The 14,922-nt window shown below is 45.5% G+C and overlaps 1 protein-coding gene across 1 annotated transcript in view; it reads right to left on the minus strand.

Moving 5' to 3' along the window:
- Positions 1 to 14,922, minus strand: part of SH3GL3 (SH3 domain containing GRB2 like 3, endophilin A3) — a 142,013-nt gene that overhangs the window by 27,461 nt on the left and 99,630 nt on the right. The window contains exons 5-6 of the mRNA XM_024742815.1: positions 12,630 to 12,763; positions 8,463 to 8,621 (exon numbers count right to left, since the gene is read on the minus strand). Coding sequence (XP_024598583.1) covers positions 8,463 to 8,621; positions 12,630 to 12,763 — 293 coding nt within the window. The remainder of the gene's footprint in view (positions 1 to 8,462; positions 8,622 to 12,629; positions 12,764 to 14,922) is intronic.

A 14,922-nucleotide genomic window follows, 5' to 3' on the forward strand; every position in this document is an offset into this window, starting at 1 on the left:
GCATGCATAATTTGAGGAAGAGCCATCTCCAGTAGGGCACTGGAGCTCCCTTCCCTGCTTCCCTACGTGTTTGAGGGGCTGCTACAGAAAAGAAGGATTCATTAAGCTGATTTCCACAAGCCTCAGAGGCAGCACCACTGGGTTGAGGTGATGGGACAGGGAGGGGGTGGGAGGCAGCGTGAATCCCGTGAACTCCAGAACCAGACAAAGGCACAAATCAAAATCAATCCCCCTCTTTCCTAAGCTTCCTCATAGTCTATGCATCACCTCCTTACTTCGTTTCCTAATCAGCTTAGCGGAAAGTCTGCCTGTTTATTCACCCTTACACCCTCACCCTGCAAAAACAATCATGGACTCCTTTGCCTTCAAAGATCTAAGCTATTTTCATTTGCTATTATTGACTGTGCTTTAGCTGTCTATACTTTCATTTTCCTTGCCCACGTACACCATTTTAAACAGGGGTTCATGTTCATGTAAGATATATGTGGACTCCCACTTGAGCCGTACTGTGATCAGCGTCTGCAAGATGAAATCCCACTGTATCACATTTATTTCACCACACTCTGTGGCTGGAAGAGCAACAAGCCTAGCCTTAAATTTCCAAAAACCCAATAAACAAAACAAAGACAGCCTGGCCCCTACAAAATCCTAAGGATTTCTTAAGTTTCACCTCTTTGGCTTTTACACGTACTTTTAAATAAGTCCAGCACCACAGCCTAACAGGATCACAGTAGAATCTGCTATGGATTCCTTACAGTGTAAGAGCTGTGTGCTGGTTAAAATCTGCACCACACTTCTCTATCTTTAGTAAAGTTAATTTATATATTAATACCCACTTTGAAATATGCTTGACATCTTATAACAGTGAAAGGTAGTTGAATGAATATTCCTTGAAACACACTTGATGTTGGGAGGGGGGATCACCAGCTGTCATCTCTGATGTGGCTAAAATACTAGATTACGTATTCCAGAGAGGCATTTGGATTCATTGGATGGCTGACTTTGGGAAGGAAATGGATCTTGGGCTCCCTTAAAACCTGGAAGACAACAGCAGTGCTGTACAGCGCCTGCACGTAGTAGGTGCTCAATGCAACTGCTGAAGAGGTGGTTATGGAGCTATAAGTCTCTTGTTGACAGTGAAGCCATGTAGTGCCCCAAGTGGATTATCTGCCTTTCCCTGCCAGAAAAATGGAAGCTTCCAGCTGTCCCCAGGCCATGAGCAGTGAGCTGTATGCAGGTGGCCTCTGCTTCCCAAACCCCAATGAGAATTCAATACCTGGACTGGCAGAATCAAGGTTGCAATAAACCCAGGCCTGGCAAGAGTCAAAACCTGTCCAGAAGGTAAAACATTTCTTCCACTGGCCACACCACTCAATTTGGCAAATTCATCTATTGAAGCAGGAAACACCACCTGGGATGAGAAGAAAAACCTAGTTCCACTGCCACCTGAGACCTGTGCTGCCACTTGGCTGGTGCCGTCTTGAGAGTAAAGTGTGACCTCACACCCCGCAAGGGTTCCCATGACACACACAGTGGAACAGAATTACCAGAGAATTAGCTCCGGTCTCTGAAAGTAAAGTGCACTTGCTGTTACAGATGAGGTCACACCCAGCTCAGACACCTCAAGTGAGAAACTCATGATGCAAACAGACTTCCCTATGGGGCAGCTAGAGGTGAAGGAGGCAGAGGCCAGACAAAGGCAATGCTCGCTGACAAACGGGCGGGGTGAGGACCATGAAGCTACCTGGGAGGTACACGGAACCATGAAACCAGAAGGAGCTTTTGGTAGACAGAAAAGTGGCCCCCAAACACGTCCAAGTCCTATTTCTCCAAATCTGTGAATGTATTACTAGATGGCAAGAGGGCCTTTGCAGATGTGATTTATGTAAAGGATCTGGGATTAGGAGATTACCTGCATCATCTGGGTGGGCCCAATATAATTCCAGGGTCCTTTAAGAGGAAGGCAGGAGGGTTAGAGTAAGCAAAGGAGATGCGTCAGTGGAAGCAGAACCAGAGTGAGAGATTTGAAGATGCTTCACTGCTGGCTTTGAGGTGGAGGAAGAGGCTATGAACCAAGGGATGCAGGTGGCCTCTGGAAGTTGGAAAAGACAAAGAAATGGGTTCTTCCCTACAGCCTCCAGGAGGAATTCAGCCCTGCCAATACCTTGATTTTAGGACTTCCAACCTCCAGTCTTCAAGATAATAGATTTGTGTTGTTTTAAGCCACAGATTTGTGATGATTCAGCAGCAATAGGACACTGCCATTTCAGAGCTGCTTTGGCCTATCCTCAAATGAAGCAAAATCTAACAATGGGACTAGCTCTGTTCAGGGACCCCTGTTTATGGGGGATGGGAGTTGTTACCTTGAGACTCATAGGAACCAAACTCATGGTGCTAATGAACCCACTGAGGCTGTTGGAAGTACCTTAGTTCTGGGGATGGGGGCAGAGACTAAGAGCGGGAGAAGTTCCCAAGAGCTGTGGAAAGTGTCCAGGGACACTTGGGTGGGATCTGAGCCACTGGGGGAGCCTGTGGACCAACAGCTATTGAGGAGGCTTGTGGAATTTTGGTTGTACCAAAGGAAGAATGGCTCAAAGGACTACATAGTAAAGGCTCTCTAAGATCAACTCTCTGCAACAGGGATATGGAAATTGGGGTGGCAGAGAAGGAGCAGGGCTGTGAAATCTCCTCAGACCTTCCAACAATCAGTTACCAAGGGACTGGTCGGTAGCCAGGTAAATGGGCACAGAGGCACACTCTGAAGACCACGGAGAGAACAGAGAGAACTTGACGTGAATAGGTAATGCCCCGCCCAGATCCTTGGAATATACAGTACACACAGCATGCATGAATGCAGAAATGTGCATCTCCTGGGACCTGGCAAGTTGTCCCCTTTCACAACTGAAATGACGTACTTCCAATGGAGGCCACTTTCGACGTGAATTGTGATAATCCAACTGATTTCTGGCTCTGTCATATCAAAGACTCCACTCTTTTTGGATTCCTCAGAGAAGCTGGAGGAAAATTTCTCAGGAATTTTGCAGTCTGGTCTTAAACAGATGCCTTTTCCAATAAGGCAAAGGCCTTTATTTAGAGTTTCTGAGAAAGTTTGAGTCAGGCCATTAAATTCGTATTAAATTAATAACATGGATAATAATCCTCTACACTCTTATTCTCCACTTTATACTTCTAAAGAATTTCTTGCATGCAGGGGTTCATTTGCCTGACACTGTAAAGGTGAAAGTTACTTTCTAGGGGCATATAGCTGAACAGGGGCAAAACCACAAGCAGGTTTCAGGTCTTTCACTCTGTGTCAGGAGTGCTTTCTTTCTACTAGTCCAATACTTCCTAAGTGCCTTATTCGATACATCACAAGTCCCTTGATATGTCAATAATAAAATAATAATAATAATAGCGGTGTGGAAGAGTGCTATTGTCAAATAACTTTGAGAAGCTGCCTTGTGTATCCTCTTGTAGGAATCTCTTGGAGATTAATTTTTCATATATTCATATAAAGACTCTGAAAAGTCTTGTGATAAAGCAAACCTGTTTCATTTTGGTTAACCCAGGCTTTCCCAAACTTCTTTGACCATAAAGACATTAGTCATGCAACACACACTACATCCCATGGAATGAATTTTAGGAAACACCACTCTAGACCCATGGAAAGAACCCAGGAATCTGGAATCTAGTAATTCCACTTGTTCTGGGAGCCCATGGACAGAGGGAGGGTCCCCAGGCTGGGGATTTGTATCAGGAGAGCTTAGAGAATATTGCAGGTGCCTGGCCTCATCGGTCTGAAGTGGCATCTTCTGTGTGATATTTCTGGCCCCTGCCAATGTCAAAGACCTACATTCCATTATGTCGCGTGGTGAGGAATAAACTTCTCTGCCAAGACAGGAGAGGAGAGTGTTAACAGGCCTAGGGGTGATTTAGCATTCCCAAGAAATGGCGGTGGAGACTGGGAACCAACTGCTGAATATCCTGTACCCCCACCTCAGAGCTAACTGTGCGGGGGCACAGGGGCCCCTCTCCTAGGGGAGGGCTGCTCTGGGTGCCTCATCCCAGCCTGGCACAGCAGAAAGAACCAGCCTTAGACCTGCCCTTCTGGGCTCCTGGGAAATCTCATGGACCAAAACACCTGCTGGCTTGCATCTGTGTGTAGAATAGGAAGCTACACAGCTCCAGACAAGAGGTGATGTGATGCTCAAGGGCTCCAATCCAGCACTTACTGACAAGACCCCGAAGGACGACAGCATGGCGCCAAAGGAGACTCTTCTCTTTGATTACCCCAACCCCAACTCTGCCAAAAATAGGTAGAAAAACAGATGCCACCTGCCCTTAGGAATGAATGTTGGAGTAAACAACTCAGGGCCTTCTCACCACCCCTTCCTTCTTTCCACGTGATAGGAGGAGGAGTGATCCGTCTGATTGATGAGACTAGGGGACCCTGACACCCAGGGCGACTGGACCCTGTGCCGGAAAAGCAAGAGGGGCCTGGCCCTGGGGTCTGTATTCTTGAAGAAAGTGGGTTTGTGAAGCAGCTTTTCTGCTCTGCCCACCTCACTCTCCCTGAAGGTGGCTCTAAGGTCTAGACGAGGTCTGGGGTAAGTAGTTGGAGGCCAGTGTGGACCCAGGCCCAAGCTGCCAACTCGATTTTCCAGACAGTCCTGTCCTCTAGGCAGGAGGCTGGTTTGTCATCCTTGTTTGGCTGCCCTGTTTGTCTCTCAGTTGGGAGAATGCAGATGTGAGGACAGATGAACAACCACATCCTAGAAACCTCCAGAAAATCCTAGGAAGAGTTGCATGATCTGCATTTAGAGACCCGGGAAAGACCAAGCCTGTTAGTTCCGGTTGGAGTTCTCACATCAGACAGATCTCTGGCAGACAGATTTTGTCGGCAGTATCTGGTGAAGCTTTTATCGTGTCTTAGCCAGGGCTATAGGACATGACGGCTGGAGAAGATACCGCCTGTTGCCTGGAGAGCGAGACTTTGGGGTTTGCATTGTTAGTGCCAGACAGAGTTGGGCAGGTGGCCCCAGAGCTTCAGACACGCCACCTCAGATGGTCTCCCTTCCTTCCCGCTACTCTGCTTTTCTCTTTCTCTTTGGAGGGAACACTTGCAAGCCCTCTCCCCAGTCCAGCTTCACTCCTCCTCCTGTGGATGAGATCGAGGAATGTTCATTCATTAGTAGGATGGGTTCTCTGCTCTGCATGGCCAGAGGCTGAGAGTCTCAGCCTGGCGAGAGTCAGGCTGGCTCTGCACCGGGGAGGCTTTTGCCAATGAGGGTGCAATGAGCAGAGACTGCAATCGGGACGTGGGTTGGTCATGCCATCCCCTCCAACACAGGTGACCAGGAGGCCTGTATCTTACAGTCATCGGGTGTTCTCATCAGTTGAAAGGGCTTCCCCTTGATTCCAATCTGGTTTTTGGGTCAATTCCTCAATCAGTCAGAACCCAAAAGGATGATCAGTTCTGACGGATACCCCAAACCTGTAACCCACAATAAGATAAGCATGTCCCACTTGTGTTTGGAGAAAGTGCCAGGGCCTCTGCTGCCTGCCACCATGTCCCTGAGGCCACGTGTTTGACAGAGCCTGTCCTTAAGAAGCAGGCATATACCTGGTCTCTAGCAGGTACCAGGTCAGGTGGAATGTCCAATCCATTGGGCAAAGGCAGGGCCTGCAGACCCACTGTGTTTAATCTGGGAATTAAAGATCCCAGCCATCTTTAGTTCCTGGAAGAAAACCCAGCCATCACCAGCCATGCTGAAGCACAGCTCTTCATTCAGAGCTTCCTCACCATGAAAAAAAGCAGACATGGATACAAAAGTCTGAGTGAAGAAGGATGGACATGAGGTTGGTGACCCAGAGGGAGCAGGAAATCAGGGTTCTGTGAGCTGCAGAGCCACTGGGCCTGGCCTGGTTGCTGGAGAAGGGCCAAGGACAGGCCTGAGGGTTCAAAGCATGCCTCATCCCACCATGTATTGCTTCTTTGTCTTTCCCCCAATAAGTCACACCCACTATTTATCCCCAAGCACCAGGCAGTTTCAGTATTAGCATGTCAGGTCCAAGGGGAACTGGAGAACATTTTCTAGACCTTGCCTCATCAACAGGACTGCCAGACCACCTGGATATGGCCAGACACTGTCATGGGAAAAGACAAGGTTGTCCCTTTCTAGGTCTACTTGCTGTTACCCCAAGAAGAGAAAGAAGGCAGTCTTCTGGAGCTTCCATGATAACTTGTGAGTCTCTTCAACTATAAACCTGGGAGGGGCAAAGGTAAGAGCAGCCTCCCTACCATAAGTCACTCAGTAAATGGTAGCTTTCGTCACTGTCATCCTCGTCTCACCACCATCAGTCTCCTTCGCACTGCCATTATCTCAAGAATCAGCAACCACAGCACACAGGGTAACCACAACAGTTGAAAATGGCGCTAGGAAAGGTGGGAAGAGAAAGAGGTGGAGCCTACTTCCAAGGCAGCCTTTGAAAGTCCTCCACCGTTCCATTATTCTAATCTCCTCCCATCTCAGTGGCCAGTTTCCATGGCTGCCAGTGAAAGACGTGGGCCCAGGCCCTAAAATGAGGGAGCAGCCCATGCTCCTCAGAGCTGAATGAAGGCACCCCCCACCCACCCCAGGAAACTTTAGGGGAAACACTGCAATTCATGCCTCTGCAGGGCCAACACCAGGACCTCCGTGGGGCTTGAGCTATAAGCTAGCTCTTACTTCTCCCAGGGTGGGGTGGGCAGGGGTTAACTCATTTGTGACAAGCAGAACACTGTCAACAGATGGACAAATGACTGAGTTCTTATAAGGAAGGGATCATTTCTGATTTGACTGATACTGAAGGGAAACTGAGGTCTCTTGGGTCAACTGCCAAGACTGAGACAGGCTTCCCTGATTACTTTGCAATAGCTCATCACAGATCGTGAATAAAGGTCATGAATAAAGCACATGGGTTAGACAGCATGTCTGACACATGAGATTTAACTTCAGAGCTTAAATCTACCTCTAAAGTACCCAGGACTGGAAGGGCAATGTTTGCTGCAGCCTGATAAGGAATACATGCATCTGATACCTCACACTTCAAAAAATCAAATATGGCAATCCAAGACAAAACCAAACCAAATGGCCTATTGCTAGGGGATAATTTCAAGGAAATTTCTATTTTTAAGGGAAAGCAAACAACAAAGAAAAACAGGGAAAACTGTTATCCCTCTTCCTGTTTCTCATAAGATGTAAAAGAAAAAAAACCTGGTAAGATATTTAAAGGAGAAGCATAATAGAATGCACTTTTTGGTACTGAGGTTTAATGGACATGGGGATTTCACATTGTTTCCTCCAGGGTTAATGTCTCGTCAACAGTGGACATAATTCCCCCACAACACCATGGCAGATAAAAGGTGCTCAGTACATTTGGTTTGACTTGACTTGAAAGATGCAAGACCTCAATGTACCTTTTAATCAATTATTAGAAGTAGAACACAGTGTTGCAGAAAAATAAACCCTCTGACTTGCTCCAACAGGCTTGAAGGTCCAACAAATAGGTCCGAAGCTAATGCTGGGCTGAGGTGGCTCGTGGCATCACAGAGGCTGGACTTAGGGTGGGAACTCCAAACGGGGCAGGTGGCCAAGGGCCCTTCCCATCAGGCAGTAAAAAATGCCAAGTAGGGCTTCCCTGGTGGCGCAGTGGTTGAGAGTCCGCCTGCCGATGCAGGGGACATGAGTGACTTCTCATTGCCAAGGCAAAGAAGGGTGGCCTTCAGCCCTCACGGTGCCCAACTGGGGGTTACCATCCTCTTTAGTTACATTTAATCTAACTTTACTTGGACAAATAAAATAAGAGCTGGTGGCAGGAGTCACGGTACAATAGGATGTTAGCATTTCTGAGGGGTATGTGTCAAGACCTTCACAATCCCCAAGTTCACAAGCACCACTATGGTACAGCTGAAAAACTTAGGTCATGCTTTTATATCCCAAAGGTTCACTATGACAAGCAAAGGCATCAGAGAGCTGGGTGATGAGTGAGGCTCTCCCACTAGCCAAGAGAGCTGCTCCTCCTCAAACATCTGCCTCACTGAGCGCTCTTCACAGTCTTAGCAAAACTGCAAGTTACCACATGACTTGGGCTTTCTATTCTCCTGCAAAACCACCAATGCTATGGCCTCAAATACAAAGGTTGGTCTATGATGCACTTCTAAGACAACCCCACCTCCCCAGGGCTAACCTGAGCACATCTCTGAAGCAATTCCAGGATCAACAGGACTTCTCCAGATCTGAGATTTGAGTCAGGACTTGCTGGGTATCTGAAGCTATTTCTTAGGCAGGAGATAATGGTTATGGAAAATTCTGGAAACTGTGTAACAACTAAGGTGCCAGAGCTTCTCAACATGCTGACCCTAGTCATACAGTCAATGTTTTCATTCACATTAAAGTCTCCTGTTTGGTTTAAATACTTACATCATTTTCTAAAAAATTAAACATGCTTCTTTCAGCCAACTCCTTTGACTCTTCAAATTTTTCTACTGCTTGTCTGACTTCTTCATCTGGTATCTTACCTACTCGCTTCTTTTTATAATCGTAATCCAGGCGGCGGCCTTCCAGCTTTTTCAGGTGGTGCTAAGAGACAAAGGGGTCAACTGTGATGCTCAAACACAGCACAAAGAAATATTCAGCATTTCTGTGAAAATAGTCATTGCTTTTTCTTGGCATAAATTCTAGGGGGCAGGATCCCACCTTACACTTCTTTTGCATGCACTCATCATCTATTAGAGGTTCCCTTCACTGCCGGTCTACAAGGGATATTTGTGGAATGAATGAATGGGTAGACGGATGGATGGAAGACAGAATGAATGAGTGTCTATATGGAACATAAGGATGCAGTATCAGTATGCGGATTAATTTTCCAAGGTTCTCTATAGGACCCCTCACTTAGGCTCCATTAATGTCCAGATAATTTCCAACCAAATTAACTATACCCAAAAAAAGTATGTTTCTTTTGGTACTATTGTCAACTCCTCACTAATAAGTAGATTATAAAAACACAAATTTCTAGTATCCTCTAGAATACTTATGCATCTTCCATAAAGTTCCCAAACAATTACAGAACAAGTTGAATAAATGCCCTCGATGAATGTGATACAGAGGACAGATACTCACAGGCAACCTCTGAAATGATGGAATTTCTTTTTAAAAATATGATCTCTTTAACAAAGTAAAACAATTATAAATATTAGAGGTGTCCATTCGTGGAATGCAGTGCCTTGTGTGGTAGTAAGTTCCCCATCACAGTTTGTGTTCAAGTAGAGGGATCCCATGTCAGAAATACTATAGAAGGGATAACTGCACAGGGCAAGGGAGTTTATGACCATAACCCCTGGAAAACAGATATTTGATATTGAAAGTGTATGTGAAAACAGATTGTCCCACTGAAGCACGTGGGTAACTTGACTATTCTTTTTAGTGGGAAGCACAGGTTCTAACCTCCATAATGATTGGGTGAAGAGTATATGGGACAAAGAGTCAGAATCATCTGTCTTCTGACATGTTCTTCTGACTCTGGGCAAGTCTCTGAATCCCTCTGTGCCTCCACATATGTGGCTGTAAACAGGCACAACCAGGCTTAGTCTGGCTACGTATGGGTGACGAAACATTTATAGAAGCCCTTTGAGTCCACAAGACCTTTTACAGATATGTCAGTCATGTGTTAAATGAACAGGCTCTCCACTCCAGATGTCCAAGATATATAGAGCACAGTTGAGACTATGAAAAGCCTTCTGAATATTAGACTCTTTAATTCTTGATCATCTATAGGCTTTAAGTTTAAATTTATACAGTTTCTCTATCAAACCAGAGTTGAAGAACAAGAGACACCATTTAGAAAATTATTTTTTTGCATAGGGAGAAACATTTAAGGATATGTGTATTTTGTACATTTCTCCCACTCACTGCTCAGGATCCACATTTGTGTCCATGACTAGCTACCCTACTGAACCAGGTCAAGTGGAAGAGCAATGTCATCCAGTGGACTTTCTGTACAGCTTTCTTCAAGGTCAGCAGCACAAGAAGAAATGGCATATTATGTATTTCAGCAAAGGAGGTATTTGGTTCTAAGGTTCTGCATTTGGGAAAAATGTTTTGGCATCCCCACAACACAGAATGTCTCTTCTCTAGAATCATCTGTTCAATAATAATCTGTGAGCACAAAGGCTGCACTAGTCATGCAAAAGTGAACAAAACATGCCTCCTTACGCCAAAGCACTTGCTGCCAAACAACAGAAAAAGAGAAGCAGTGATGCTCACAGCACAGGAAGCACAGAAGAAGCACCTGATTAAGCCGGGGAGAGAACAAGAGCTTCCCAAAGGACTGAACATCTCAGCTGAGATCTGCAACATGAGATGACTTAGCCAGGAGAAGGTGGAAAAGGAGAAAGACAAAGAATAAAAAGAGAGCACAAAGCAAAACATCCCATGGGGACTGTAAGTAATTCATTGAGGCCAGGTAGAGAGTTCAAGTGGGAAGGGGTGAGCGATCCACCCGTAGAGAGAAGGAGGGGCCAGGAATTAGCGACTACGGTGCTGGATCTTTACCCCCAAAGTCAGTGGGCAGTTACTGGGGGCTTGTACCTTAGGAAGACTCTGGTTGTGGTGTGGAGAGTGGACTGGAGGGGCCGAGATGTGAAGCCGGGAGTCAAGGGCTGCTGTGCTGATGGGTTTAAACGTTAACCCGAAGAAGCCTATAGAGAGAAAGGGGAAGAAGGGAGATTCCGGAGAGAGGATGCCGGATGTGGCAAAGGCCCTGAGGAGATGAGGATAATGGACTCTGGGGCCCAGTGGAGGACTGGCCTGAGGGGAAGAGGGCAATGGGAGTAAGGAGTTGAGGAGGGTGCTGGGGGGAAGGCTGGGTGGGGGGGTCGGGTAGCAGAATATCCTGGGAGTTCCTGAACAGTTGCTTTCATTTTTCTTTCAACCTTCCTGAATTCCCCTCCATAGCCTTTGGTTTTGGTGTAAATTCTAAATGCCTATACGGGCATCCAGGACTTTCCATTAGGAAGCTCTGGAATAGGGCCCAAGTATTTGCATTTCTAACATGTGATGCCGATGCTGCTTAGGGACCACACCATGAGAATCTGGGCCTGAAGAAAGGAAAAGGGGACATCCCCAAGGCTTGGATGACTTCCAAGCTGGTCCAGGCTGCATTCAGATCACTCCTCAAGGCACCACCAGGAAGGTCTTCTGGGCAGCTTCTCCAGGGGGTGCCCAAAGAAGGTCTCGACGCAGCCTGTCCCTCCAGAGGAGAAGTCCCTGGCAGGGTAGAAGCCTCAAGACTGTTTTTGCATATCTGCAAAAGCACCAGCAAGCAAGTGGCATGTGATTACCTACAGGCCCCTGAAAGCTCCCGTGTATGCTCTGCAAGGCCATTTTAACATTTTCCTGATACAAAATGTGGATTCCTAGGTACTGATCTCCTTAAGAAGTAATGGAAAATAACGATCACTACTGCAACGTATCAAAAGACGCAGCTAGGGAGTGTTCTAATTTCATGTAGCTGTCCAGTAATAGCCAGGACATGGAAGTAACCGAAGTGCCCATCGACAGATGAATGGATAAAGAAGACGTGGCACATATATACAATGGAATATTACTCAGCCATGAAAAGAAATGAAATTGAGTTATTTGTAGTGAGGTGGATGGACCTAGAGTCTGTCAAACAGAGTGAAGTAAGTCAGAAAGAGAAAAACAAATACCATATGCTAACACATATATATGGAATCTAAAAAAACAAGTTCTGAAGAACCTAGGGGCAGGACAGGAATAAAGACATAGACATAGAGAATGGACTTGAGGACACAGGGAGGGGGAAGGGTAAGCTGGGATGAAGTGAACGAGTGGCATGGACTTATAAATACTACCAAATGTAAAATAGATAGCTAGTGGGAAACAGCCACATAGCACAGGAAGATCAGCTCAGTGCTTTGTGACCACCTAGAGGGGTGGGATAGGGAGGGTGGGAGGGAGATGCAAGAGGGAGGAGATATGGGGATATATGTATATGTATAGCTGATTCACTTTGTTATACAGCAGAAACTAACACATCATTGTACAGCAATTATACTCCAATAAAGATGCTAAAAAAAAAAAGTTGCAGCTAGTATGGTATGATTTTGATAATCAAAAATCCAATACACCGAATTCGCTGGCAGTCCAGTGGTTAGGACTCTGTGCTTTCACTGCTGATAGTCCGGGTTCAATCCCTGGTCGGAAAATTAAGATCCCACAAGCCGTGGGGTGTGGCAAAAAAAAAAAAAAAGGTATTAAAAAATAAAGATTGCTTTTAAAAAAATCCAGTACAAAGTTATGCAGTCATTTTGTTATGTGAGAAATGACTGTAGAAATATGTATCTTGAACTTGGCTTCTAGCTGGCTTCAATAAGATACAAAATCAAGGGCTAATTGATCCTGGGACTCTTTCCCAATGAGCCGGGTAAACATAACTGAGTTATTTTTTTACCACCCACGATAAGATGATGCTTTCACTGGGTTGCTATAGAAATGTTCTAATGATTTTAAATAGTATAAACATCATACTCAATAGCAACAGGCAGATTTATAGCCTAGAAAACTTACCCCAATCTCTTTTAAATCTTTGTCTTGTAGTAACTGAAGTGGATCAATAAAAGTTTGCTTTACATTAATATCAAGAGAGTCTTTCACCTCAGCCATTAGCTTCATGGATTCGCCAACTTCTATCAATGCATTGCCTTCAATAGAAAATACAAATAAAAAAGGTTCTTTAGCAGACCTCACTCTAAGTTAACAGTGATATTTATTTAATTTTTTCCCAAAAGTTTGTGATGATCAATGGTGTGTAACAAGGTCCTCAACTCTGGGACCTTTGAATCTTGACCCAGAGAAAAGAAAATGTAAAAACGAGAAAGTCCTTCTAAATATTTTCCACATTTTCCTCACTACTTCTGCACTTTCTCCACCGCATAGAATAAAACTCTGAGGCTCAGACAGACTGAGGCACTTACCGTATCAGCCACTAGATGGGGTTAAAGCTTCTTTTTTTAAACTGGTAGTTTTGTGAACTGGCACCAAGGGTTCCTTAGAGGCGCAAGAACAAAATCCGTCTTTGTAAACAATAAAAGGATTCATTCATCAGGGGTTAAGTATTAACCAATAAAGAGTACAACAGAAATAAATGAACAAAACCTCATCTCAGCTTCTAGCTGCTAGGTCTTCTTGAGGCCACTCCTTGTATTCTTGAGATGGTTCTAAGTTTCCCTACCCCTTCTGATGTCAAAGAAAGTCTGGCAGTGTCACACAGGACAGCCTTTCAGCAGGGTGGGAAGGGTCTGCTCTTGCAGTGAGGTCCAGGCCAGCCATGCCAGACTTGGGCAGCAATGGGCAGCTTTAGCTGGATTAAATCCTGGTATTCGGCACCAGCTAACCTGCAGTAATTTGAAAGCAGGCATCCTGGTAGCTGAGCACTATGAGGGTTGCAGGTTTTCTAGAAGACATCTCTGGGAAATGCTGCACTAAACTGAACTCTTCTTCCTGTAGTTGGGGTCTTCCAAATCAATCTCATAAAAAGTTAGAGCTTGGGGTCTCTCAACTCCCAGGCTTGAAGAAGACCTGAAATCCCAGCCCAAGAATTTGCATTTCTAGCTAATTCTGACCTTCAAGCTGTTTCACCTACGAGTCATAGGCATGTACAGTTTATTCATCTGTAAAACAGGGATAGCAATATCACCTCACCTCACTTTTAATTTTTTTTAAGAAATAGGCTAGACAGTGTATGTTATAGGACCTTGCAAAATGTAAGTGGAAACCATTACTCCAAACCACAACTGCCCGAGACTCTGTTTTGGCACATGGGTATCTTTGTTCCTCCTGGGAGGCTATGTCTCCTTAACTAACTCCCCAGAGTCTGGTTCTAACTCATTCTGAGATGGAAATGAGAACGTCCTTTCCTGGCCTGAGGACTCTTTCCTGCCCAGCTGGTCAGAAATGGAGGATATGGCTTCTGACCCCACTGCTCACTCTGCCACCAGTGCCCACACCCCAGAAAGTCAGTTAATTTAGCTTTGACGAAAACATTTCTAAATTTGTTTCTTAGAAGGCGCCAAAGGTGACATTCTGAATATTAACTGTCACCTCCATGGGTTTGATATCCCCTCTCCTTGCTCAAGATTCCAATTCCACGAGGACGTGGGACTCAGCCTCCACCAGTGGAGGTCTCTGCCCTTGAGGAAATTTCTGTGTGGCCCCAAGAAGAAAGCATCCTACAGCACAGTCTTTTCCTCAGAACAGCAAGCAACCCCTCTGTTCCTAATGCCCTCCTGATGTCAGCTCTCTCTCGCTGGGTACCTAGGAAGCTACCAAATTGTCTGCCCTTCAAATCCCCTGCCCTGTCACCTGACCAGACGCACTGCAGGACTGTCCATGCATGTCAGGGCCTGCCTGGCGGTCTCTCCTGTTCCCTCCACTGGTCAGCCTTCAGGACAAGGAATAGGCCATCTTGGCCCCATTCACCCAGGAAATAAAATAAAATTCACATTATACTGCTCTGAAGGATACCGTTACCCTCTGTGACTAACTAGTGTTTTAACATATGGGATTTTTTTTTTAACTTTTCAAAAGACTTTCCCCCCACTTTCCTAGATGAATGACTATGGCCTAATACCGGAATCGTCAATTTCCATATCTTGCTTTGCTACCACTACATGAGTAGCAAACGTGCCAAATTCTCCCGGAAGATTTAACATATCAAATTCGACTCACACCCAATATAATTTATCAATTTAAAGTAATCTCAATCAAAATTTAATAAGTTTTTTGGGGATTCTCTGAGGGTCCAGTAGTTAGGACTCAGTGCTTTCACTACTAAGGGCCTGGGTTCAATCCCTGGTCGGGG

The sequence above is a fragment of the Neophocaena asiaeorientalis genome, unplaced genomic scaffold (genome assembly GCF_003031525.2).
Source record: "Neophocaena asiaeorientalis asiaeorientalis breed wild unplaced genomic scaffold, Neophocaena_asiaeorientalis_V1.1 scaffold155, whole genome shotgun sequence".
Lineage (NCBI taxonomy): Eukaryota > Metazoa > Chordata > Mammalia > Artiodactyla > Phocoenidae > Neophocaena > Neophocaena asiaeorientalis.